At 38.3% G+C, this 26,787-nt stretch overlaps 1 protein-coding gene across 2 annotated transcripts in view; it reads right to left on the minus strand.

Annotated features, from left to right (window-relative positions):
* CKAP5 (cytoskeleton associated protein 5) overlaps positions 1 to 26,787 on the minus strand; it is a 70,271-nt gene that overhangs the window by 12,938 nt on the left and 30,546 nt on the right. For both annotated transcript variants that reach the window (XM_019656477.1, XM_019656475.1), the window contains exons 15-33: positions 24,510 to 24,695; positions 23,947 to 24,041; positions 21,497 to 21,554; positions 21,282 to 21,407; positions 20,532 to 20,668; positions 20,211 to 20,385; positions 18,545 to 18,658; positions 17,377 to 17,505; positions 12,965 to 13,159; positions 12,441 to 12,576; positions 10,399 to 10,487; positions 8,358 to 8,483; positions 7,024 to 7,173; positions 6,515 to 6,718; positions 6,159 to 6,294; positions 5,525 to 5,718; positions 4,407 to 4,579; positions 3,062 to 3,235; positions 2,751 to 2,871 (exon numbers count right to left, since the gene is read on the minus strand). In XM_019656477.1, the coding sequence (XP_019512022.1) occupies positions 2,751 to 2,871; positions 3,062 to 3,235; positions 4,407 to 4,579; positions 5,525 to 5,718; positions 6,159 to 6,294; positions 6,515 to 6,718; positions 7,024 to 7,173; positions 8,358 to 8,483; positions 10,399 to 10,487; positions 12,441 to 12,576; positions 12,965 to 13,159; positions 17,377 to 17,505; positions 18,545 to 18,658; positions 20,211 to 20,385; positions 20,532 to 20,668; positions 21,282 to 21,407; positions 21,497 to 21,554; positions 23,947 to 24,041; positions 24,510 to 24,695 (2,718 nt within the window). The remainder of the gene's footprint in view (positions 1 to 2,750; positions 2,872 to 3,061; positions 3,236 to 4,406; positions 4,580 to 5,524; positions 5,719 to 6,158; positions 6,295 to 6,514; positions 6,719 to 7,023; positions 7,174 to 8,357; positions 8,484 to 10,398; positions 10,488 to 12,440; positions 12,577 to 12,964; positions 13,160 to 17,376; positions 17,506 to 18,544; positions 18,659 to 20,210; positions 20,386 to 20,531; positions 20,669 to 21,281; positions 21,408 to 21,496; positions 21,555 to 23,946; positions 24,042 to 24,509; positions 24,696 to 26,787) is intronic.

Consider the following 26,787-nt stretch of genomic DNA (forward strand, 5'->3'; position numbering starts at 1 on the left):
ATGTGGGATCCGAACCGGGGCCCTCTGGCATCCCAAGCGAGTTCTTAACCATCGTGCCACTCGGCCGGCCCCAGTGTGTATTCTTCATAACAAGGACATTCTCCTTCATAATCACAACAATCAAAATCAGGAAATTCATACTGATATTACTACCATCTAATCCTCAGGTCCCATTCCATTTTCTCCAATTGCCCTGATTATGTTATTTATAGCTAAAGCCAGTCTAGAATCATGAATTGCATTTGTCATGTCTCTTAGTCTCTCTTCAGTCTAGACTAGTCCTAGTCTTTCCTTGATTTTCTTGACCTTGACATTTCATGAAGTATCCCTTAATTAACATTTGTTCGATGTCTCCTCATGATTAGATGACAATAGGAATGTCAGCAAACTGATGCTGAATTCTCACTGGATCCTATCGAGTGGCACATTACTGATCATTTTGATCACTAGATTAAGGTGGGGTCTGCTAGGCTTCTGCACTGTCAAATTACTCTCAGTATTTTGTAGTTTTGGGCTACTTTTTGCATTATTTGTCATTTGCATTTTGTGGGGAGGTACTATGAAACTACATAAATACCCCATTTCTCTTCAAATTTTTAATTTATACGTGCATGCATGAATTTGTGGTTTCCTATTTTATTAAATTTTCTTGAATCCAATAAATTTACTAAATTTTATTCCATTTGTTGGGTTACAAGTCATCACTATCATTATTTATTTTGATGCTGAAACTGTCCCCCATTCAAACAAGGAGTCTGTTCTAGTTGGCTTCTGGGTACCTCTGACATGTCCCTATCGTTCTTTGAGCCTATCTTTGCCGTCTGGCACAACAAGATGTTTCAGGATCATCTTGTCTTTTCCCTGGTTTAACCCTGGAATCAGCCACTTCTACAAGGAGTGCTCATTCTTTCTAGTAGAAAATAGTATTTAGAAGACAAGATTTGGGGGGTGCTCGTTTGCTGCTGGGGTTTTACTGTTCTCAGGTCCTCTCAGTGAAAAGAGCTGGGGAATATATGTATATTATTTATAACATACATTTATACCACACACATACACTCACATTTTTATTTCTACGTCTACATATTGAAAACTACAAGTTCATACTGTCACGTCTAATTCTAGTCCGACACCGGAGTTCATTCTATCTGCCTTCCTCCCATACTTGTATTGCCTAGGTCTGACAGTAGGAGATAGCTCCTATTTCCTTACTGTACTTCCTTGACCAATCCCTTTGAATGTAACCAATCTCTCACCTCTGCCAGCAGCCCTTCTCACATGCAGATGCTTATTCTCCAGCTTCGGCTCTGACTCCCCATTCTGAGCCACCTGCACACTACCTGGCCCCTCAAACACACGTGGGTGTCCTCTTCACCCTGCCTGGGGTCCCACTACCATGTTAGACAGGCTGCCTGCACAGGCATCCTCTTCATCCTGCCCGGGCTCGGACTCCGACTCCTGTATAACACCCTCCTCATAAGGCTTGGGCTCTGAGACCCTCACATTGGGCCACTATGGCCCCACTTCCAGTCCCTTGCCACAAGGTAGATGCCTACCTTGCTCTACCCACCTATAGGCTTTAGGCCAAGGCTATTAGGGAAGAAAAGCAGAGAAAGAAGAGAATTATTTTTAAAAAACACGTAGCTTCTTTACTTAAAATTCTCTAATGGTTTTTCATCACACTTAAAATAAAATCCAAACAACTCACCCTGGGGCTTTTAAAGCCCTACATAATCTGGTCTCATTCTATGCCATTCTCCCCCTTGCCCACTAGGCTCCAGGCACATGGGCCTTGTATTATTTCCTTTCACATGCCAAGTTCATTCCTATCCTAGAGCCTCTGTACTAGCTATTCCCTCTGCTTAAACCCCAGACCACCAACCTAAGTAACTACTCAGTTCCTCTTTCCGACCACCCCATTTGAGTTATACTTAGTTATTATCTGATATTTTTATTAATCTTTTTTTAAATTAAAATTTATTGTAGTGATGGTTAATAAAATTATCTGGTATTTTTCTTGCTTACTTGTCTCTGTCCACTAAAATCTAAGTAAGTTCCCTGAGAGGTGGCCCCTACTTACTTGCTGCTTTATCTCCAGCCTCTGGTGAATGAATGCAATTATAAAGAGCAAGGCTCTGTAAGAGCTGCATCCTGTGAAGCAAGTGATACCTGAGTGGTCCCCATGTACTTTTTTGCATCAGGGCAGTACTGAACACTGCATGCCTCATGTATGTATGTATGTATGTATGTATGTATGTATGTATGTATGTTTGTTTTATTGGGGAATCAGGGAAGGGGAATAGACAAGTTCCTGTTCTTTCTGTTCTTCAGTCTAGTTGTGGAGAATGTCACTTCACTGGCCCACGTTGGTATTATCATTGCGCTCTTCCTGGGTGAGGCAGTTGCTTGCCGGCCATTGGACGACCGCTCACGGCGGTTCACGAAAGCGCATGCCAGCGGCCAGCCAGCCCCACTGCAGCCTACTCCATCGCCGGTGATTCATGGCAGCCCAGCTCCAGGTGGAGCTGTTGTTCACCATCTCAGCTATAGAGAGCACAGCATCACTGGCCCTCATGTGGGATCCGAACCGGGGCCCTGCTGCTCAGAGCTGGCATCCCAAGCCAACTTCTAACCAATGCGCCACTCGGCCGGTCCTGCCTGCCTCTTTTAATACTATGACCAGTGTGCACCATCGCTTTTACAGCTTTTATATCCACCAATGGAATTACTGTCATGGGTAATACCCTCATTACCTGTGTCAGTGCTTGGATGCTTGTGTTGATGTCACCACTGGCTACTTGGGAGATAATGAAATTGATTGTGGATGCTGTATTACTGTGCATGTCATCAAAGTGAGGAGAAACAGCCCGGATCCTAGAGAGCAAAGGGAACAAATTCAATCTTTATTATGAGATAGCCCAGTGAGTTGGAATTATGCAATTCCCCACTAGATCCAGGTCTTAGTAAAGAACTGCTAAAAAGTTCTAATTGCACAGAGAACTCTTTACACATTTGCACTCTATGATCATGAACTGCTTATCCTCAAATAAAGAGGTTAACTTACTTGGGTTCAGGAATAAGGACCGGTTCAAAAATGTCATCCAGTTTGTGCTGAACAAGTTCTGGCATTTCACATCGGACTGTACCGTTGTCATTCTCAATCTCATCTAGATCCAGCTGAAATTCTCGGCGCACCATCTGGGCTGCCTCTGGATGCCCACTCATGCTTCGAGCTTGGCTGAGGGGAGCAAAAGGAGACTCCTGAACTAAAAGAGACTTCTGAATCAAAGGGCAAGAGTAGCACTGCCAGTTGCCCCAAAGCTTCAAGACAGATGTTCAACTTCTGGTTTCAGCCCCCCTTAATGATTTAAATCTTTGAGTCTAACAAGTGCCTTCAATGGGCAACAATACTGGTTCACGAATAACTTTAATTTCTATTTATAGCCCCTGCCAAATTACAACTATTCTCTCTAGTTCACTAAAGCTAACAAACCTTGTACTGCCATTCCAGATGGGGCAGGCAATAATTAGTAAAGTACACTTATATTGACTCAAAGCTCTACTTCTGGGCAAAAATTTAAGAAAAATCTGGATTGGCTGGTTCTTTTCTACTAAATAAATCAGTGTTTAAGTTTTTTGAATCATAAGCATTATTCCATGCAGTGTGCAGTATTTTTATACTTTGAGGGACAGTCAGTCACCTCTGTTTAGGAACATTCACTCTTGTCAGGTTTAAGCCAGAATTATATCCAAGTAATAGGTATTCAAGATTTCCAAATTCAAATTGGTCAAAATATACTCATGATACAACCCAAAACAGAGCTATCTTGCTTAAAAGGCAGTGTTTTGAATCCCTAAGCTAATTCTGGGTTGCATGCATTTTACTTAGCCTTATCTAAAGAATAGGAGCCTGAGCATAACCAAATATATAACACAAGGAAGAAGGTGAACCAATATTTCAGCCACACGACATTGAGCTGCCACTTCTACTGGCCAGTAGACTTTCGTGGAAGGCTGGATTCATGGGATGCTTATGGACACCCTCTACCCTGGTTATGAACTCTAAGCCAATCACCCTCCAGAGGGGATGAATCCAAGTCAGAAGTTAGAAAGATATAAGAGCCCTGCTAATGAGAAATTAGCAGGCAGTACTTACATCCTATAAGTGCGATACATAATTCTGTCCACGGAAAAGCAGTGAAAGAAGGCACAAGACTATTTAGAAGTGGTTTTGAGACAAGGACATAGACAATGAAGACTGAAGGATTAAACATTTGGTTACAAGACATTTACCCACTTTGTCATGCATGATAATGGCTACAAGAACTCAAGATTATGTTACAGGATAAGCTCTGAGCACACAAGGCAAAGTCCACAGAGATGCTCTCAGACTATCTCCATCTACATACTTGAGCTTGGAAGACATGTCCTCAGCTGGTCCCTTGCGCAGCATGTTGGCATTGGAGCTTATGCTCTGTGTGCGCTGAGGTTTCTCTTCCACCTGTTTCACTGGTGCAGCCGACGGCCTCTTTGCTGACCTCTTAATCCTTTCCTCGAGCATGCTCATATCCTTTTCAGAAAGCTATAAAAGAGGCCAAATTTAATGTATCAGCATACCCCTCTACTATAATATGAGAAAATTAGAAAACTAATTAAGTGGAGGACTCAAGCATTACTATCCATTTTCATATCAAAGCAAATAGAATCGACTATGTTAGGATAAATTTAATTTCAAAACACTATCTACATTTTTAAATCAACTACTGTTAAAACCTGTCTTGCTATAATAAGAGAACATATGAAAGGGAAGGATGCAAAAGGAAAGGCTATTAATAACTACAAATAAAAAGGTCAAAAATTAAATGAAGCATCCTCATTTTTGCTGTGTGACTATGGGCAAAAAGCTTCACTTTCGGTCATCTATAAAATTCTCATCTGCTTTATCTCCTTCACTGGCCTGTAGTGAGGATTTAATTAGATTAGCACAAGTAAAAATATGTAAGCACAGTGTAAATATATGTGATGCTAAGAGGTAACTGGAGTGAAGAACTGAGGTCCAGCCACAAAAGTGACTGGCTCAAAGGAAGTAAGGAGCTGAAAGCAGAACCTAATACACCCGGAGACTCCTGATCTGACAGGTACCAGCATCACATTATACACAAGTGAGTACCTGTTCACCAAAAACTAAATGCACTGAAATTTACAGAGCAGACTGCCAGGTAGAATTTAAGTCTCAGACTAGCTCAGATGTCTTGATTAAAAAATAGCTCATTTCTAAAAGCAAACTGCTATGAGCAGAATGCTCAGAACAAAAACCCTGATTTCCAGTAAAACATAGCCTACACGTCCTACAATAATCAGAGACTTCCCTCAGGGTTTATCTGGATTCTAGGACACACTGATAGGTTGAGTTTAATAAAACGTGGTAAAAACTCAGCTAGATTGGAGATGGCATGAATATGGACACCTAACTGATCTTGCAGTTAATTCACCACACGCTGACAATGTTCAGAGAAAAGTCACTTACAGTTCCGATGAGTTTGAACACCTGATCCCCGTGTACATTGTACACTGTGACAATAGTGTTGAGGGCAGCATTGCGCACAGCGTTGTCACGGTCTCCTATGTGAATCGCCATCTCCTTTAAAGCTTTTCCTGGGGTTGGTTGGCAAACATTCATGCCATAGGACTCGACCAGACACCCCAGCTCTTCCAGGCATTCTGACAGGGGAGAAAGGCTAGATTAATGAGACTCAATGCACATTTGGCATAGAGACCTATCTTTACTAGATAAATGTCCCGTGGCATAAATTAAGGACTAAAATCTTACTCTGGCTCTGCCTAGAATTTTTCCTTGTTTACTGCCTTCTTATAAAACACACAAGGAAACAATGGTAAAGCAAGTGCTTCTGGGAGAAAGGAATGCCTGTGAGTCAGATGGCCCCTGTGCACTTGATTTTGTCACCAGGTTGGTACTGAGTGGTGCCCGTATCACCTGACACTGTGGCTCCACCAGGGTGCAACTCATCACTCTCACAGTCCTAACTAGAAGGTTAAAATCAACCACAAAGACAATGACATTTCCTTGTTCATCTATAAACTATTTCTTTTAGAGGTCACCACTGCACAGACTCCCGCCTCAATTTAAATGGTTGCTTCACCTGCTCTCTGTTTTGAGTTTTTGGATTTCGTTCCTTCCATGATGAAGGGGAACATCTTGCTGGCTGGGTAGACAAGGCACATCCGGTTCAGGATGGCACGGACATCTTTACGAATGACATCCTTTGGTTCTCCAACCTAGTCAACATAATGACTCCGTGAGGCATTTTCTGAAGAGCAAAGATGCACCCCTGCCCACCCCACATGAACTACTAGATCTTAAAATAATAAGGGCATAGGAATGAGTGGTGGAAGGTATTATCCTACAATAAATGGAAAAGGAAGAGAAAATAAATGTATAGGAATTGAGGTTGGCTGGAAACTTGGGCAGTATTCCAGAGTGAGAAAAGCACATTACCTTGAGGATGAGATAGGGAATGAAGGAAGATGCCTCGTTCTCAGTAAGGTGATACTCCTCCTCACTGAGCAGGGTGAAGAGTAATTTTAAATATTCTAGGGCTTTCATTAGGACGCTTGTATTGGTGTCAAAAAACCGCAGGGTTAGCCACTTCAAGATAAGATCCAGGCAACCAATGACACCCTCTTTTTCACTCTCCAAGTGCTTAAACAAAACAAGACAAAACCCCCACAAATAAGACTGCATAAAAATTTAAGTTCTATTAGGCAAATACCTCTTAAATTTTATTAGAGTTCAAAAAGAAAATAATAGATTTTTATGCCTCCATTTAAGACCTCAAATTATGAACATACAGTCATTTATTCTATCAAATAATAAGACAATTCTAAAAATAAAGAACATGGTGTATTTCAGTTCCTTTTCAAGTTATGCAAGCTTCTGATTATTTCACAGGGCTCAGTATTCCCACACGTATGAGACACGTGCATATTTATCTATTGCAAACTTACATCAACCATGACAGCAAGGGCTTTGTTATGATGCTGAAAGTCTGAGTGAAACATCTCATCTTGTAACCATTTCGCCACACAGCTAGACATCTGAGTCTTTAGTTGCTCAATGTATTCATCCCGTGGAGTAGTAAAATTCCACTTCAGCACCTAAAGGAAAACCAGTGAAAAGGGGCTGTAAGGTGCTCAACTGAAATGAGGTAGAGAACACTATTTAAAGTAGCTTCAGGAATCAATAGGATATTTTTAAATATCACAAGATTAATTTGTAATGAAATATGAATGAAAATGTACTCTCAAGCTGTCATACCTCTGGAAGCTTAACTCTGAAAATCACCTAGGAATAGAATTTTTGGCAATTCTTAACTTACTAGAAAAATCAATGCTCTATTATTGTGTAACATGGTGGACCCTGTTGGTATGACTTTAGTAAAAGGAATATTTGAAATATCTATAGAAATTTAAAATGTACATCCCATTCTAGGAGTTTAATATAGATATACTCACATATGTGCACAAAGAGCACCTCCAAAGATGCTTGCGGCAGTACAGTTTATAATAGTAAAAGACTAGAAGCAACCTAAATGTTCAACATAGTGGGTTGGGGATAAAGAAAGGTACATAACAATAAAAAGAATGAATGCGCATATGCATGCAGATATGGAACAATCTTTTAAGATAGTTCAAATATTAAAAGAAGATACAGAACAAAAAGTATGGCATGTTCTCATTTGTGCAAAAGTAGGGCTATATATTTATTTATACATGTATGATTATATAGGTATGGAATAATAATACTTCTGAGTAATACCCACACAAAAAAATGGTAATATCCTCCCTGTGGAGGGAGACTGGAATAGGAGACATGCTTTTCATATTACACTCTGCACTTTTTGTACTTCTTTAAATTTTTTTAAAAAACAATGTACATATTAAAAAAAAATTTGTTAAACTAATAAAACCAAAGCAACATCAAAAGAGAAATGACTGAACTAGCCATATATAGTCACCTTGTACCTTTTAAAGTATCAGGTACAAGGATTAACGAAGTAGCCTACATATGTGTAGCTGATAAAAACCAATGAATAATTTCCATTCTTTCATTTTAAAAATTAAAACAACAATAACAAGTTCTATTTCTTTCTATTTGGAGGAGCAATAGGCAATAGCAATAGCTCCATTCTATAGTTTCTTTTCTAGAAATTAATGCTCCCATAAAGTCAGTTAATTATTAGATATTTCACAATGAATTTCAGACAGTAATATTCTTGATTATAAAACAAAACAAAAACAAACAAGCAAAAAACTCCTGAGGAGTCTTATTTCTTCCTTACCTTTAATCCCTTTTCATCTTTCATTCTTTGCTCCTTTCCATTTGGAACAACAATAAAAACAGGACCGGATTTGTCTTCATCGTCCTTTAAACTGGTTTTACTCGGCACTTTCTTTCCCTGTGCACTCTGCAGCCACGGTTTAGGGAATACTGGTTAGCAAGGCTACTGCTCCTTGGGAATATGATGTTGCTGCCCAGTAAAGGGCACTACACAAACAGAGACACCTTTCGACATTATATTCCACATGAAAAAACAGATGAGCCCCAGTATCTTGCATGTATTATATTTCTGTACAGGTTTTCTAGAAATGTTTCTAGTAACATTCTTATATAGCTATTGGTTAGTCCTTGGACTAGCATGTAATGTAGTTGGAAAAGCTCTATTATCTATCACTGGTCTGGGTCACAGACTATTTTTGTTTATGAGGTAGTTCTTTTCTTTCTTGAAATCCTCAACACTCTTTAGAGCTTTCTATATTCATGACATTTTTCATGAATGTCATGACATATTCATGACATGGTATTCACACATTTTACATCCTTTAGTTAAGAAAGCTTTTCTGTTTCTCTCCATATAAAATACTGGGTTGTTGGAAAAGTCATGACGCATTTTTTCTGTTTTTTTGTTGCAAAAATGTGTCATGACTTTTCCAACAACCCAATATATCTCCAACATAGGACTACAACTAGAGATCCTTTGAACCTGTTTCTAGAGAAAGTTGCTAGAAGCATTTTAAATACTTAAGTTACTATAGTAGTTTTTAAAAAAAATCTAGATTTTGAATCTTTGTATCAGATGGAAAGAAAATAACAAACAGTCAATATATCTATTTAAGGTAATATTTGAATCTCACTACTGGAACCATTATAATTATAAATATAGCAAGAGTCCACTACTTCTAGTAGGCCAGAATTTCCTTCTACTAACACTGAAGTCATTCAGTCAAAACAAATGTGAAGTCATTCATGTGAAACTGCTTTGTAAACTGCAAAAGACTAAAAAAATTTTTTAAAAAATGGTATGGCATTAAGAAGAGTCAAAAATACTTCAAAGCACTTGTGATCAAAATACTAAAAGAAGCACTTATTAAATCTGGGATGACGACAGGGAGGAGGACAGGAAAAGAACAGCTTCACTGGATAGTTCAGAAGATAATTACCCTTTTAAATTAATTCACTGAGTTAAAGGACCCACACGTAGGGAAGAAAAACAAATAATTATAATATTTAGACCAATGGCCACAGAGTGCCCATTCTATAATGAGCATATAATAAATGTACTGGGTAATAAAACAGTTTCTAGTCTGATATTTTTTTCATCAGTTACACACAGTTAATGAAATGGTTTTCTCTGTTTATATTTACAATTAACACATCACTTATTGCCTAGTTCTGCAATTTTCTTTTTGTAAGTATTAAATAATCAATACTCTAAATACAATGACAAGTTCTGAATCTTGACATAGAAACTGATAAATTGCTGTGATTCAAAAACTTAATTAAATGAAAAGACACTCACAGGACATTTAAAGTTGAGTATTTGAACTACACCATATTTCTTTAAATTGTCCAACTCTGCATGGATGCTGAACAGATTGGTGATGCATTAAAATATGTCCCCGTGGTGTGGGGACAGAAGGTAGTTCCTTGCAGATGAATTGGAGCACTTTCTGATGACTAAACTGTGCCAAACTTAAAGGAAGTTCATTACCTTCCTTTTCTCAAGTCAAAATCAGCCAAGGTGATTGATTCTTCCGCCCGAGCTACATATGATTTCTTTCTCTCTTCACTACTGCAAATTTTCCCCAAAGATCTGCATGACAGAAACTATGACAGCACCCCTTGAAAGCAGGGTATCTCTGTTTTGGGGCCTCATTAAAAAAAAATGAGCCACAGAAACTTGTATAAATACTTTGAAATTTGATAATATCTAGAGTAATAATGTCCTTTTGTACATAGTATGGTCTTTTCTAGTAGAATGATGCAGCATATAAAACACACTTAAAAGTAATTCTACATCTAAATATGCAGAGTTAACATACCTTTGATTTAGAGGAAATTCCTAGAGCTTTGGCCTTTTTCGGATCAGGCTTGGGTTCTACAGTGCCAGAAATAGAATCTTCAACAGGTGCTTTGAGAAAAAAAGCATGTACTATATAAATATAAACTTTAGTATCATTTTATTCTGGGCAGGTTAAATATATTAGGTTGTCAGAAAAGTCATGACACATTTATGCAATGAAACACATAGAAAAAATATGTCATGACTTTTTCGACAACCCAATATAATGAGAAAGCCTGCAGTTTTAAATGTACCAATTTATGAAGTGTTTTCAGTTAGATTTTTTTTTAAATTTTTTTTAAAAGATTTTTATTGGGGAATTGGGGGGATGGGAACAGTGCTGGGGAATTGGGGGAAGGGGAACAGACAAGCCATTGCTGTTTTTGTTCTTCAGTCTAGTTGTGGAGGACGCCGCCCCACCGGCCCAAGTTGGCACCACCACCGCGCTCCTGCCAGGTGAGGCAGACCAGCCGCCGGCCCCCGGACGGCCGCTCACTGCGGCTGCTGGCCGCTCACGCTGGCCACCGGCCACACACGGCAGCCCATGGCAACCCACTGCCACAGGGGCCGCACCCTACGCCGTCGCCAGCGACTCACGGCAGCCCAGCTCCAGGCCGAGCTGCCGTTCAGCATCCCAGCTGTGGAGGGCAGTGTCACTGGCCCTCATATGTGGATCCGAACTGGGGCCCTCCGGCGTCCCAAGCCAGCTCCTAACCAACACGCCACTCGGGTGGCCCTACATTGATATTTTTATATTGATAACATTTCTCTCTGAATTCCTCTTTAAGCATAGCCTCAGGAAATTAATTCAATATATCTACATCTGCTTTACCAACATTTAAACTGCAGTTTTAAAACTNGATTTTTTTTTAAATTTTTTTTAAAAGATTTTTATTGGGGAATTGGGGGGATGGGAACAGTGCTGGGGAATTGGGGGAAGGGGAACAGACAAGCCCAGCTCCAGGCCGAGCTGCCGTTCAGCATCCCAGCTGTGGAGGGCAGTGTCACTGGCCCTCATATGTGGATCCGAACTGGGGCCCTCCGGCATCCCAAGCCAGCTCCCAACCATCGTGCCACTCGGCCGGCCCCAGTTAGATTTTTTTTCTCAATCTTTTTTTCTCTCTGAATTCCTCTTTAAGCATAGCCTCAGGAAATTAATTCAATATATCTACATCTGCTTTACCAACATTTAAACTGCAGTTTTAAAACTATTTTCTAAATAGCAGTTAAAAACCAAACTTTTTGCTATTGATACTTCTTTAAGTGACTGTCATCTTTGATACTCAGTATTTACTACATAGCCAGATTCCAATAAATGTTACAATTATATACTTTGCTACTAACAGTTTTACACATGTAAAATTTCTAACTTAAGAGTATCAACAATTTTTATTCCACTAAGCAGAATAATATTATTTTGTTTAGGTAGTAAGTCTAGAAGAAAAGTGGTTACAGTTTAGAGTTTTATTTTACATGATGGAATTTTAACATCAGGATGAAGAAATCAAGAATTTTCCCTTCAAGATGATTAGTAAAATATTAGAATGGATCAGTAAATGGCCAAGTGCAGCAAAAGGAGACTCATTTGGGAATGAGTAAGCAGAGTTCTATGATGGTTCAGGTTCTGGCTGGCTGTCTGGCCTTGGACAAGCAAGTCATTTAATCTTTAGGGTTTCCTTATCTGTTAATAAAGGGGATTAAGCTAGCTGGTCCCAACTGTTCCTCTAATTATAATATCCAATAACAGAAAATAGTTGTGGAAACCTTAAACATAGGATGGAATACTCGCTTTCTGGAGTATTTCAATGTGCTACTCCAAAACTCCACTTTGGACTTGGAAACCAAATTAATTGTCTCTGTACCCTGAGCACCGTTCCTGTTTGAGAAAGGAGGGTAAAGAGAGATGGAGAGAGGGCTTGGGATCTAAGCCATGAGGAAATGTGATAAAAAATGAAGGCTGATTTGTTTTAGAGTTCCCTTGGGCTATTTCATCCCCCTTTAACCACATCAAAACAGCGTTACCTGAGGTGGGCTGGAATTTGGCTGGAGCGGACCCTCCCACTGGTTTGGAAGTTGCTTTTGCAGGTGCAGCGGGCTTGGCTGGCATGTTAGCTTTGGCTTTCTCTAGCATGGCCAATACCTGATCTTTAGAAGTTGGCTAGAGAGACAATATGACAGAAGTGAAAGGCCACATCAATGATACATTCATACCATGCTTCCTAACAGATCTTGAGCTCAAACAAATTCTTGAGCTCCTAGTTTTAAATACCAATGAAATAAGGGAGGCAGCACCCAGTACAAGAGAAGTAACACACATTATGCAGTCACACTGAACTAGCTACCATTCTAGAGGGCCACAATTTTCACTTCTGCAGAGTCAGCAGGTTCTTTAGAAGTTCTATGCTGCTAAATATTTTATTTTTGCTCTCACTGGGATTTCAAATTGAAACTCCTAGGAGATAATATGGTCCTCTGCCTATATAAATTCATGTTCAATATTTTTCTTATGGCTTTCAACAATCAGCAGCAGCAACAAGGAGTAGTACCTTTAGTTTCCCCGTAGCCTTGGCCATTTTCTCGAATCCTAAATGCATCATGAAGAATGGCAAGGCATCTTGGGCCTTCTTTCGCACGTCCCCATTGCGGTCCTCTAGGCAGGAGTAGAGATGGGGGACACACAGGATAAGGTCTGTGGGCGTGGAACGAAGAGTCGGTAGTTTCTCAGCCAGCCAGCCCAGAAGCTGCCAAAAGAAATAAAGACCAGTTACAAATTTTAAGTGGAAAACTGTTATTATTTATGATCTCAGGCTTAGTGATTCCATCAGTACCAAACACTGAATTAGTTCTTACACTACAACTTTCCAATATAAAATCAGTAATTTTCATTGTTTAATAACTGTGCTACATTTAAATAACATATGTAAAGATGACAACCTTCTTTAAGATAAGGACACAGTTCTTTAGGCCATATTTGGGCATTATAAGGCTTCAATCCTTCTTAATGCATTTTAAAGATGAAAAACTTTCAGTTATCTTGTTTCTTTTTTTTTTTAATTCTAAAAGCTATTCAGCTAGAAAAGACACACAACATTTATTTGATCAGAAGATGACAAGTTCCACCAGGACTTCTGTTTTCAGGTTTTTTGTTTTGTGTTTTTTTTAAGATTTTTATTGGGGAATGGGCGGATGGGAACAGTGCTGCGGAATTGGGGGAAGGGGAACAGACAAGTTGCTGTCCTTTTGTTCTTCAGTCTAGTTGTGGAGGACGTTGCTTCACTGGCCCAAGTTGGCACCATCATTGTGCTCTTCTCAGGAGAGGCACATCAGTCGTCGGCTTCTGGACTGCCGCTCACTGCGGCTGCTAGCCGCTCACGCTGGCTGCTGGCTACATACGGTAGCCCATGGCAACCCACTGCCACAGGGGCTGCAGCCTACGCCGTTGCCGGCGACTCACAGCAGCCCAGCTCCAGGTTGAGCTGTTGTTCAGCATCTTAGCTGTAGAGGGCAGTGTCACTGGCCCTCATATGTGGGATCCGAACCGGAGCCCTCTGGCGTCCCAAGCCAGTTCTTAACCATCGCGCCACTTGGCCGGCCCTGTTTTCAGTTTTACATTGAGTTTTTCTCCATACTTCTAAAACAATTCATATCTATATTTATTTTTGATTGAATTTTGAGATGATTATAGATTTATCTGCAGTTATAAGATATAATACAGAAAAAGCCCATGCACCCTTTACTCAGTTTCCTCTAATAAGGAGCACTTTACAAAACTATAGTATCACAACCAGGATACTGACATTAATACAAACCACTGATCTTACTCAGGTTGCCCAGCTTTTGTTGTTCTCATTTGTGTACATGTGTACATTCTTATACAATTTTATCACGTGTATGTTAGTACATCCACCACCAGTCAAGATTTTGAACAGTTCCATTGCAAGGATCACTTGTGTTGCTCCTTTTATAATCACACCCATTTCTTTCCTCTTTCCCCCCTTAATCCCTGGTAACCACAAATCTGTTCTCCATTTCTAAAACTGTTATTTCAAATATGTCTTATATGAGTGAAATCATACAGAATGTAACTGTTTGGGATTGGTTTTTGTTACTCAGCATAATTCCTTGGAGATTTATCTAAATTGTTTTATGTATCAATGATCAATTTCTTTTATTGCTAAATAGTATTACACAGATGGACATACGACAGTTTAATCATTCACCTGTTGAAGGATAGCTGGGCTGTTACAAGTTTTTTGCCTATTATGAATGAAGTTCTATAAACATAAATTTTTATTTTTTTAGAATAAATGCCCAAGACACAATTACTGGGTCATATAGTAACTACCTGTTTAGTTTTTTAAGAAACTGCCAAACTGTTTTCCAGACTGGCTGTACCATTTTACATTTCCACAGGCAGTATTCACATTTCTCTAAATCCTTGCCAGCATTTGGTGTTTTCACTATTTTTTAATTTAGCAATTCTAATAGTGATATTTTATTGTAGCTTTAATTTGCATTTCCCTAATGGCTAATAATATTGAACATCTTTCATAAACTTATTTGCCATCTGTATCCTCATCAGTGAAATGTCTATTCATGTCTTTTGCCCATTTTCTAATTAGATTTTGTTTTGTTTTGTTTTTTAAAGATTTTATTGGGGAATTGGGGAAGGGAAACAGTGTTGGGGAATTGGAGAACAGCCAAGTTGTCCTTCAATTTTAGTTGTGGAGGACGCAGTTAGCTCAGCTCCAAGTCAGTCACCATTCCTCCGCCCAACGGCAGCTCACGGCCGCTCAGCTCAAGATTCCGTGTTCAATCTTAGTTGTGGGTGGTCGTAGCCCACCATCCCATGCGGGAGTCGAACCGGCAACCTTGTTACGAGCACATGCTCTCTCCAGCTGTGCCATCCTGCCACCTGTTGGCAGCTCAGCTGCAGCTCAACTCAGTGCAGCTCACTGGCCCATCCGGGAATCAAACCGGCGATCCTGTTGCTCAGAGCTCATGCTCTTAACCAACTGGGCCACTCGGCCAGCCCCACTGTTGAGTTTTGAGAGCTCTTTATATATTCTAGATAACAGTCCTTTACAAGATGTAGAATTTGCAAATATTTTCTCCCACTCTGTAGCCTTGTTTTTTCATCTTCTTCAGTCTTTTGCAGAGTAAAAGTTTGATGAGTTCCAATTTATCAATTTTTCCTTTGATGGACTGTGGTTCTGGTGTCAAGTTTAAGAATTCTTTGCCTAAAGAATGTCTCGATCCTGAAGGTTTTCTCCTATGTTATCTTTAAAAATTCTATATTCAATATTTAAGTCTATGATCCATTTGGAGTTAATTTTTGTATAAGATGTGAGGTTCACGTTTGGTCTATGGCTATCAATTGCTCAAGAATCAATTGTTGAAAGGCTATCCTTCCTCCACTGAATTACTTTGGTAACTCTGTCAAAAATTAGTTGACTGTATTTGTGTGGGTCTGTTTCTGGGTTCCCTCTTCAGTACTACTGACCTGTGTCTAACCTCTCTCCTCCCACCCCCCATATCAGTGTCTTGATTGTGTTAGCAATATACTAAGCCTTACTATATGGTAGAATGAGTCTTTACATTTTCCCCTTTTTTGTCAAGATTGTTTTTGCTAGAATATAAAATTTAAAATAAGCTTGTTTTTGCCTATAAAAAAAAAACTTGCTGAATTTTGACAGGAATTACATTACACCGTTATATCAAATTGGTGAGAAATGACATCTCGACTATGTTAAGTCTTCCAATCCATGAACCTGGCATGTCTCTCTATCTATTTGGGTCTTCCTTGAATTCTTTCATCAGCATTCTGTAATTTTCAGTATAGACATTCTGTATTTGTTTTGTTAAATGGGTATCTAAGGATTTCACTTTCTTTGGAGTGATTGTAAATGGTATTACAGAGTGACTGTAAATGGTATTACGGTTTTAATTTTGGTTTCCACATGTTCATTGTATTATAAAGAAATGTGATTGATTTTTGTGTGTTGATTTTCTATCCTGCAGTCTTACTGAACTCAATTATTAGTTCTCGGAGTTTATTTGTAGATTCCTTGGGATTTTCTACGTAGACAGTCATGTTTTCTGCAATTATGGATAGTTTAATTTATTCTTTTCCTAATCTCTATTACTTTCATTTCTTTTTCTTGCCTCACTGCAGTGACTAGAACTTCCAGTATTATTCTGAATAATAGTAGTGAAAGTGGACATTCTTGCCTTATTCCTGATCTTAGGGAGAAAGCATCCAGGCTTTCACCATTAAGTATGATATTATCTGTATGGGTTTTTTAGATGTTCTTTATCAAGTTGAGGTAATTCTCTTTTATTATTAACTTGCTGAGAGGCTGGTTTTGTTTTTTTTATCATGAAGAGGTGTTGGATTTTCATAAATCCTTTATATCAACTGATATGATCTTATAATTTTTCTTCTTTAGCTTGTTGGTATGGTGATTACATTGATGGATTTTTTTTTCTTTTGCTACCAGCAATTTTTGTTTTGTTTTGTTTTATTATTAGTTTCAGGTGTACAAAACAATGTAATAGTTAGACATTTACACCCCTCACAAAACAATACCCCTCTCCCCCAATCTAATACCCCTTTGCCATAGTATATAGCTGTTACAATACATTGATGGATTTTTTTAATGTTAACTGTATTTTTACGTTCTGATTAAAACCTCTTATTTCACTATTGAAGGGTGAGAGAAAAGAGAAAATTTCACAAAAAGGCTAGTCCTTTAAAAAGTTTTATTGTTAAAAAAGCACATGAAAGGGGGACAAAAAAGAAGCAAATGAATATAAAAGTTCCAGGAATTTGGTTTCATTTTATTAACTGTTTTATAATGAAACATATTCCGTCCATGTATGTATATTTATTAGGTAGGTACAAGCTTCTATGTAGGTAAAAGGCATTAGTAAAGCACATGATATTTGTAGTACTAACCTCTTGCCTCAGGAAAGGATTTTCCTTTTTGAGCTCTTCGGAAAGGTCTTCTCCCTCCAACCATTCCTTCATGCCAGTCTGTTCTGCCCAAGCATTCACAGTTGCTAAGGCAGCTGCTCGAACATTGTTCTGAATGGAGGAATTAGCAAAAATCATCAACTATGGTTTGGAGGTAATAAATAAAAAGCTTGTTACTTTGTAAACATGAACAATGGAGGTTACTCTAAGGTCCACATGAACATACTTGGAACCATTTTCTTTGAAACATATCCAAGTTCTATAGTCGTACTAAAACTCCAAATTAAGGTAGAAACATAAAACTCCAAATTATGAAGATTCTGTACTTAGTTAATTAGGCAAAACAGTGATCTAGGCATAAAATATCATGTAAGGGGAATATATTCTTAGGTTTTGTTTCCTGAATCTCTGGGGGCTCCAATGTTCATGGTTATCTGCCAAAGAATATAATTCTACAAGTTAAGAAAACTCATAATGGTCAGACTGAAATTAATAACCACTTAACCTAACATTTATGTTTTTGTATTAATTTGCATTCATAGAATGAGAAGGACTTACTGACATGAACAGTATTAAAACAGCCCAATTCCTCACATTAAATCAATCACACAAAAATAAAGAGACATTCAAATATTCAATCTAGGGCTAAATAAAGAGGCTTGTAACATTCAATGAGACTACCTTTAGGACTGTGAAATTGCCAATATCTTACTGAAGTAGAGGATCCTGCTCTGGTAGTTCAAGGAAAAAAGGTAAAAAATACATAATCCAAAAATTCATTCTTTATACCAATACTTTAACAGTGATGTCATAATCATAATAGCAACCATGTTTTGAACTCATGATATATAAAACAGGTACTTTATGTACAGACTCTTTATTTAATTCTGTAAGAATTAAATTTCACAGATAAAGAAAATAAACCTCAAGAGAGAAATAACTTATATCTAAGGGTCACAAAGCTAGTAAGTAATATATCTAGTCACATTAATACTGCCTGGGAGGTAAAATGTTTACTATTTTCCTCCTAATGTTCTCTACAGAGTTTATAAACTGTTTACATGTACTCTTACATATAAGAAAAGAGAATTATTCTTAGCCCCCGAGTGTGGCTGCCTTATTCCAGAATGTAGTGAAGAGTCTGGTTTACCTTGCTGTCTCCAAGGACTGTGATGATAGGGATGCCTAAGTTCTTCACATGTTGCTTGATGTTTGGGCCCATGGCCACTGCCAATTGCTGGAGGATATTCAACGTCTGCTGCACCTGAGTGGAAAGAGCCAACACTTTATGTTCAAATCACGAGTAAGCTGTGAACAGGTTCGTACGTTGCTGCTATGTAGTCAATGCAGTAGCAGTTACTGGGGAAGTTAATAAACAGGGCAATCAGCTCTTTATGATGTTACTCTAATTAGCTTATGAATAATTTTTAGGTGGTGGCTTCTTTTATCATCAGCTCATAAAATTGGACTATTAGAATTTTAGACCAAAGATTACCGTATTTGCCGGCGTATAAGACGACTGGGCGTATAAGACGACCCCCTAACATTTCCACTCAAAATACAGAGTTTGTTATATACTCGCCGTATAAGACTACCCCCTCTTCCGCACACCTTCCACACACCAAATAAAAGGTAAAACAATATCAGATTTGATTTGGCCCACTGAAGTGCAAACAAGCGTATTGTATTTCGTGTCACCACATAACCGTTTTGGCGATGTTGAGCCACCATGTCTGCTACATGTTTTTCAAGTTCTGGCCAGTGTGGGGTGCCTCTTCTTAATGCACACTTACCCCTTGGCATACTCTTTAATGCTTTCTCATTTGATTTCCAGTCCCGAACCATCTTTTCTGTTATTCCATATTGTCTTGCAGCAGCACAATTATTATTTTCCTTAGCAAAGTTTATAACTTTCAGTTTAAAATTTGCATCATACTTCTTTCTTTTGGCTGGTGCCATGATAGGGATGATAGGGGTTTGACTGGTCGACATTTTCTATGCTGACTGTACAATGGTGCAGTATTGTGGTTGGCTGTTGGCTGTATACAAAGCCTGATTTGATTGGTCCCTGCTCCCTGTTTGCCCGCCCTGTCACTATAGCAGTCTGGTCCACCCTTGCATCAGCATCTCCCTGGGACCTCACTAGTGCGCAAGTGCGAGCTCTTCAACATTCTAACAGGCACCATGATAGCGCAAAATCGCAAATCTTCAATGCATATGTAAAGAAATATACGGTAACCCGAATTTACCACACTCGCAAAATCGCACACAGCCGAGCATACACCCAGCAGCGCTGCTGATGCTTGAACGGTATGTGGAATGAAGTGGTGGGCATCGGGAGGCCACTATGGCACGGGGCAAGCACTATGGGCAGTCTATCTGAAGTGTACCTGGCGTATAAGACGACCCCCCACTTGGAGGCATATTTTTCAGGGCCAAAAAATCGTCTTATACGCCGGCAAATATGGTATATTGCTTTATAACTTTAAAGTAAGATAAAGCCCAGTTTAAGAAAACCTTGACATAAAAATCCAAATTTAAAAATTAGAAATTAAGCACATTTATGCGTATTACAAGTGGTTTTACATAAAGATATTTAGAGTCCTGTAAAAATCATATCTGAGATTCATGAAAATTTGATTAATAAACCTGCCATCTACCAACATATCTTAAGGAACCCTTAAGAAATTGAAGCTATTTCTAGTTCAATGCAAATAAAGTGACCTTCATTTTTTTGCTAGTGATGATTCACTGAAAAGGAACCTCCTGCAAGGAAAGAGGGGAGAGAAAAAAGAACAGGCATATGTTCTACGTACCAAGATTTTATTTGAATCATTGAGTCGACCCTTCAAGGCAGTTGGAAGTTCACCTATATTCGGTTGGATAAATTTTGCTTCATTGATAATACCTGCCACTTCATCTAGGCCTTCTTTCCTGATCTTCCAATTTTTGTCACCAATCTTAGACACCAACTCTGAAGTGATTTTATCACTGAAAAAACAGAAGACAGAACCCTTAATCCCAGACTCCTAAGAGAATAATGATGTCACAGAAGTACATACCCCTGACTGAAAGCGAAAGTACCATATTAAGAGCTCAGTATAATAAATCAAATAAACCATTTCCAGCAAACCTACCTGATTTCTGTCCTGGGCAAAAGATCCACAACGTCATTGCCCCCATCATCTGGCTCGTCTCCATCTTCTTCATCTGCACCACTTGTGCTGTGTTTGGAAATCCCTCTAGTTGGAGCAGGTGGGCTCTGTCCCTGCATCTACACACAAACAAATAAATCAGTGAGGCGAGAACTTGATGAAGGGTATGAGAGCAAATAAGTTAGAGAATGGTGCCTGTGTCAAACTTTCATGTTCCTTCATAATACTTAATATTTGCACAGTACACGTCTTAATTCCGATTTAGATTCCAATTTTGACACTACATGGCAAAAGATACTTTTATACAAACCTATTAGAATCTGATTTCTCAATCATGAAGCTGTCTTTTGATTTGTATGCCCAAGACAATATATAGCAAGTCTGCCAAAAGTTAGCAATTTCCATTAGATAGTTTATTCAAGGAGGGTCAAGATTTTTTATTTAAAATTTTTTTTTAGTGTTATATAACGTACTTTTTGAATAGGTCATATATTCAAAATGTTTGAAATTCTGAAGACACAAAGGATATAAAGAGGAAACTCTCTCCCATCCTATCCCATAGTTACCTTGTTCTCTTCCACACAGCCATCAATTTCTTATGAAGTCTTCCAAGGGATAATTTATGCATATAAAAGCAAATACATATTCTTCATTCCAAAGGGTTAAAAGTTTAAACTTAACTTAATATGAACTTTCTCAAATCCACCAATAGATTGTATAATTTGTGTTTACCTTTTCAAATTCTGCATCTATCTGGGATAGGAGGGCAGGCTTCTCATCCTCAAAGAACATTCGCAAAGAGGGACCAACATACAAGTACATCACACCAAGCAGGGTGATGGCAGAAGTCCTCACAGCCTGGTAAACAGAACAAAAAGAATTTTCCTAATCAAAGCAGAACCACAAAGATGGCTGTACTGTTTCCATATAAGCTGGTATGTACTCACTGGGTTTGTTGCAGCAAGAGCTGTCTTCACATTGCTAATGAAAGCTTTCACATTCAATCTATAAGAAATAACATTTAGAATTAAAAACAAACGAAACCCTCAGAACACTCAATAGAGTTTATAAAGCCAGACTGTAGAACTGGGTCCCTTTGAAAGTGTCCCGGAATTTCACCTACCTATTCTCTTTCTACACTCATTTAAAGTCAGCTTTAACTGCTATCTATATGCTAATTACTCCTATAACCAGTGTTGACTTCTCTCCTGAACTGCAGATTCAGATACCCACTTGCTTTTGTGACATTTCCATTTGTATATCTAGTAGATATCATCCTACATGTGTCAAAACCAAGCTCCTGATTGTTCACACCCCAACCTCAAACCTGTTCTTCCCACAGTCTACCCTACCTCAGCGAAAAGGCACATCATTCTTCCAGTTGCTCAGGCCATCCTTGACTCCTCTCTCTCATACGCCCAATATCCTGTTCAGTTCTACTTTCAAAATATATTCTGAGTCATAACATTTCCCCCTCTACAAACTATGTCCAAGCCACTCTAATTTCTTGACAGGATTATTCCAATAGCCTAATAAGTGGTCTCCCTGCTGCTGCCCTTGATCCTCACTATCTGTTCTGACTATAGTCAGAATGATTCTGTTACTCTTGTGCTCAAAACCCTCTCATGGTTTTCAGCTTATTCAAAACTTAGAGGTCCTATATGACCAGGCCCCTGTTCTTTCTCTGATCTTATCTCTTACCACTCCTACCCCCTCACTTATTCTATTCCAGTTACATTCTGAAGAACAATCACTCCTTGCTATTTAAATACATCACGTGTTTCTACCACATGGTTTCTGTACTTGCTGTTCCCTTGGTCTAGAATATTCTTCTGCCAGATGGTCACAGCCAGCTCCCTCCCGTCCTAAAGGTCTCTGCTCAAACGTCATTGTTTCAGGAAGTAGTCTTATTCTAGCCTAGAGAGTAACACCATCCTAACCACTCCAACATGATACCACCTGACCCCTTACCCTTTATTTTTATTCTGTTGTTCTTATACCTCCTGATATATTTTTTACTGTTCATTGTCATTTCCCCTTATTTAAAACTTTCAAGTTCATTGAAAGCAGGAAGTTAATCTTGTCCATGATGTATTCCTAAGGCCTAGAACAAATGACTGATCATAGGTGCTCATATGTAGTTGTTAAATAAATGAATGAATGAAAGATCATGGATGAATAAAAAAAGAGAAAAATATTCACCTGGCTTTTCTGTTATGATAAGGGATTAGTTTAACATCAAACACTATATAATTAAGAAAGGATTGTAACAATACCCTTAACTATGGGAGGACACTACAGATACCAACATAAACAATTTTTTGCTTGAATGATAACTTCTAGAGTAGTATTTGTCCATTTGGTAGAGCTCAGAACACTGTTTTTGCAAGATTATTAAGAGGCATGTTATAAACAGCAGCATGGCACAGAGAAAGGCAACATAGCAGTTATAATAGTCTCTCCTGGAACCAGAATGCCCATGTTCAAATCTTGGCTTTGCTATTTCCTGGCTGCGATTTGGGCAGGTTACTTAAGCTTTCTGTGCCCTAGTTTCCTCATCTATAACTATAAAATGGAGATAACAATAACTCACATGGTTTTTATGAAGATTAAATAGAATTATTATTTAGAAAGTGCCTGGTATAAAATGCTATAATATTTTGTTAAATAAAACAAATGTGTTCAATATGCAAAGACGTTTGAGAAACAATGAACTAAAAAGAGTTAAACAAGCTTCTCCACTGGCATGTCCTCTGATTGCCTTTATTCATCAATGTACACTACAGGTCTCTAAACATATGTGATTAAATGTAGTAATTTCCAAATGTATTTGACTAGAAATCCTTGGAACTAACTGGCTTTTCTGTGGAACAGTTATTAACACTTGAGGAAAAACAACTTAGAGAATGCTAACATTAGTGGACATCAAAATGCAAGAGCATAGCCAATACAGACAGTTCCTGACTTATGATCATTTGACTTTCGATTTTTCAACTTTATGATAGTGCTCAAGAGACATGCATTCTAAATTACATGAAATATTAAATATTTATTAAAAAATAGGCTTTGTGTTAGATGATTTTGCCCAACTGTAGGCTACTATAAGTGTTCTGAGCATGTTTAAGGTAGTCTAGGCTAAGCTATGATGTTCAGAAGGTTAAGTGTATTAAAGGCATTTTCAACGTATGATATTTTCAACTTATAGTGGGTTTATCAGGATGTAACCTCATCATAAGTCAAAGAACATCTGTATAAAATTTTGAGGAACAAACGTTTTATATAAATTATATAACCCAGCTGTGGTTTCTCAGAAATAAGCAGAGATAGCTATAACAAATGTAATCACCAGTTAGAGACTGGCAACATTTAAGTATTTTGCACTGGATTTCTTACTTACCCAGAAAAACCAAACTCTTTTATTGCATTTGATAGCCAATTCAGAGTTTCTGATTGATTCTTGGGATTCTTCTGTGAAAAAGCCATTGACATAACCTGGTGCAGAAGGAAAAAAAAAAAAAAGGATCTATGTTTTCTCATATAAAAAAATATCATTAGATTAAGACAGAAGTAGATTAAGCCTGGTTTTCCCAGGCTTAAACAATTGCAATGCTTAAACAATTACAAGAATGCCTTTATGAATGAAATATTTAACTTACACAAGAAAATGAGGTAAGTGGCAAAGTATTAGAAGCATTCTGGACGATTTACAACTTTTCATTAGTGATCACGCTGGATTATAATGTCTTAAGAGAAAATTACTCTCGTCTTTAGTAGAATATTCTTGACTATGATGAAGTTTAATTATCAGGCAAGAGTGTGTTATTAAAGGTAAAAATAAAAACGCAGTATTAAAAACGGATTTCCTTGAGAAGAACTAAAACTTAATTAGTAATTAAACTTTATATTAAAATTTGGGAAAAAACTGGGAAAACTTTGGGGAAGAAGCTTTGTGTCACGAACCTGTTCAGCTGTCCATGGCAACATACAAGCTTCGGCTATTGCTGTCATAGCTTCTTTTGCATTGTTCCCACATTTCACGTCTCCAATCTTGTCTACAAGGCCATCCAAGACAATCTGAGCTGAAGTTTTTGAAAAATTTCCCTTCTGGGCAATCAAAGCAACTATGTGAAGCTTCATCTGCATCACCTGAACAAGGATAAAGTTATCACAAAGTTACCAGTAAGCCAAAGACATTTATTTCTGTACTTATTTTTATAGCAGCCTGAAGCCGTAACAAAGTTAAGGATAGATGAGAACATGACCAAACTAAAATCAGAATTTTAAACAAAGAAGCAAACTAACTTTTATCCTTTAACTGTTACCGATTAAAGTAGCTACATTACAGCTAAGAGAGGAAAAAAAAACAAACCACTCAATGTTTTAAAATATTAACAATGTTGGGCCTGCCGAGTGGTGCACTGGTTAAGAGCTGGCTTGGGACGCCAGAGGGCCCTGGTTTGGATCCCACATATGAGGGCCAGTGACACTGCCCTCCACAGCTAAGATGCTGAACAACAGCTCAACTTGGAGCTGGACTGCCATGAGTCGCCAGCGACAGTGTAGGCTGCAGCACCTGTGGCAGTGGGTTGCCATGGGCTACCGTGTGTAGCCAGCAGCCGCAGTGAGCGGCCGTCCAGAAGCTGGCGACTGATCTGCCTCGCCCGGGAAGAGCGCAATGATGGTGCCAACTTGGACCAGTGAAGCAACATCCTCCACAACTAGACTGAAGAACAAAAACGACAGCAACTTGTCTGTCAACCTTCCCCCAATTCCTCAGTGCTGTTCCTATCCCCCAATTCCCCAAATAAAAATCTAAAAAAACCCAAAAAACAATGTTACCACATGGGAAGTATATGAATTGAAAAATTTATTTTCTTTATTCTCTTCCTCATATGATTATTACCACATAGTACGGAATACAGGTTTTGAAATACACAATAAATGACCATACTAACTATATAACTCAGAATTCCTACTAGAATTGCCTACAAAAAAACTATAAATCACACACACACACACACATGATAGAACTTGAGATTTAAAGAACCTGTAGATTTTTAAGTGGAAAAATGAAAGAAGCTGTGGGAAACAATTTAAAGATGCTAATGCAATGATGGCAGATGTATGAACTTGGGACTCTTTTGCCCATAAATATCTCCCTTTGTCCCTGTTTGAATATTTTAATAACAAATGTTGGTGAGGATGTAGAAAAATAGGAACTCTCTTGCATTGCTGATATGAATATAAAATGGTACACCAATTTTGCAAAACAGTTCAGCAGTCCCTCAAAAAAGTTAAACATAAAGTTACCATATGACCCAGGAATTCAACTTCTAGTTATTGTATATACTCAAGAGAATTAAAAACGTGTTCACACAAAAACTTGTATACAAATGTGCAATGCAGCATTAGTCAGAATAGCCAAAAAGTGAAACAATGCAAATGCTCATCAAGTTATGACTAGGTAAATAAAATGCTGTACATCCATATAATGGAGTATTATTTAGCAATAAAAATGAAGAGGTGAAACATGCTACAATATGAACAGTGAAAACATTATGCTAAGTAAAAGTCAGACACAACAAAAAGCCACATACTATATCATTACATTTATATGAAATGTCCAGGAAAAGTAATCCATAGAGACAGAATGTACATTAATAGTTGCCAGAGAATGGGGGGATGAGGACTTGGGGAGCAATAGGGAGTGACTGCTGATGGGATATGGGGTTTCTTTGTGAGGTGATGAAAATACTCTAAATTATACAGTGGTAGGAGTTGCAGAACTATGTGAATATATTAAAAACAGCTGCATTGTATACTTTAAAACAGTGAGTTTCATACTCTCAATAAAGTTGTTATATAGGATATATACATATATACAAGGTATGATAAAAAATATGGTGAATGTTTAAATTAAAAAAAAATTATTACAGTGCCATTATTACACATTGCCATTAATTCCCCTCAGAATACTTCCCCTCGTTTCGAATACACTTATCCCATCATTCTTGCCACTTTCTGAAGCAGTTCTGGAAGTCCTCTTATGTGAGTGTCTTTAGTTGCGCTTTCGTGGCTGCCTCGATGTCCTGAATAAACTCAAAACATTTTCCTTTCATGGTCATTTTGACTTTGGAGAAGAGCCAGAAGTTGCATGGTGCCAGATCTGGTGAATAAGGTGGATGAAGACACACCATAATGTTTTGGGTTTTTTTTAAAGATTTTTATTGGGGAATTG

Source organism: Hipposideros armiger, unplaced genomic scaffold (assembly GCF_001890085.2).
Source record: "Hipposideros armiger isolate ML-2016 unplaced genomic scaffold, ASM189008v1 scaffold_258, whole genome shotgun sequence".
Classification (NCBI taxonomy): Eukaryota; Metazoa; Chordata; class Mammalia; order Chiroptera; family Hipposideridae; genus Hipposideros; species Hipposideros armiger.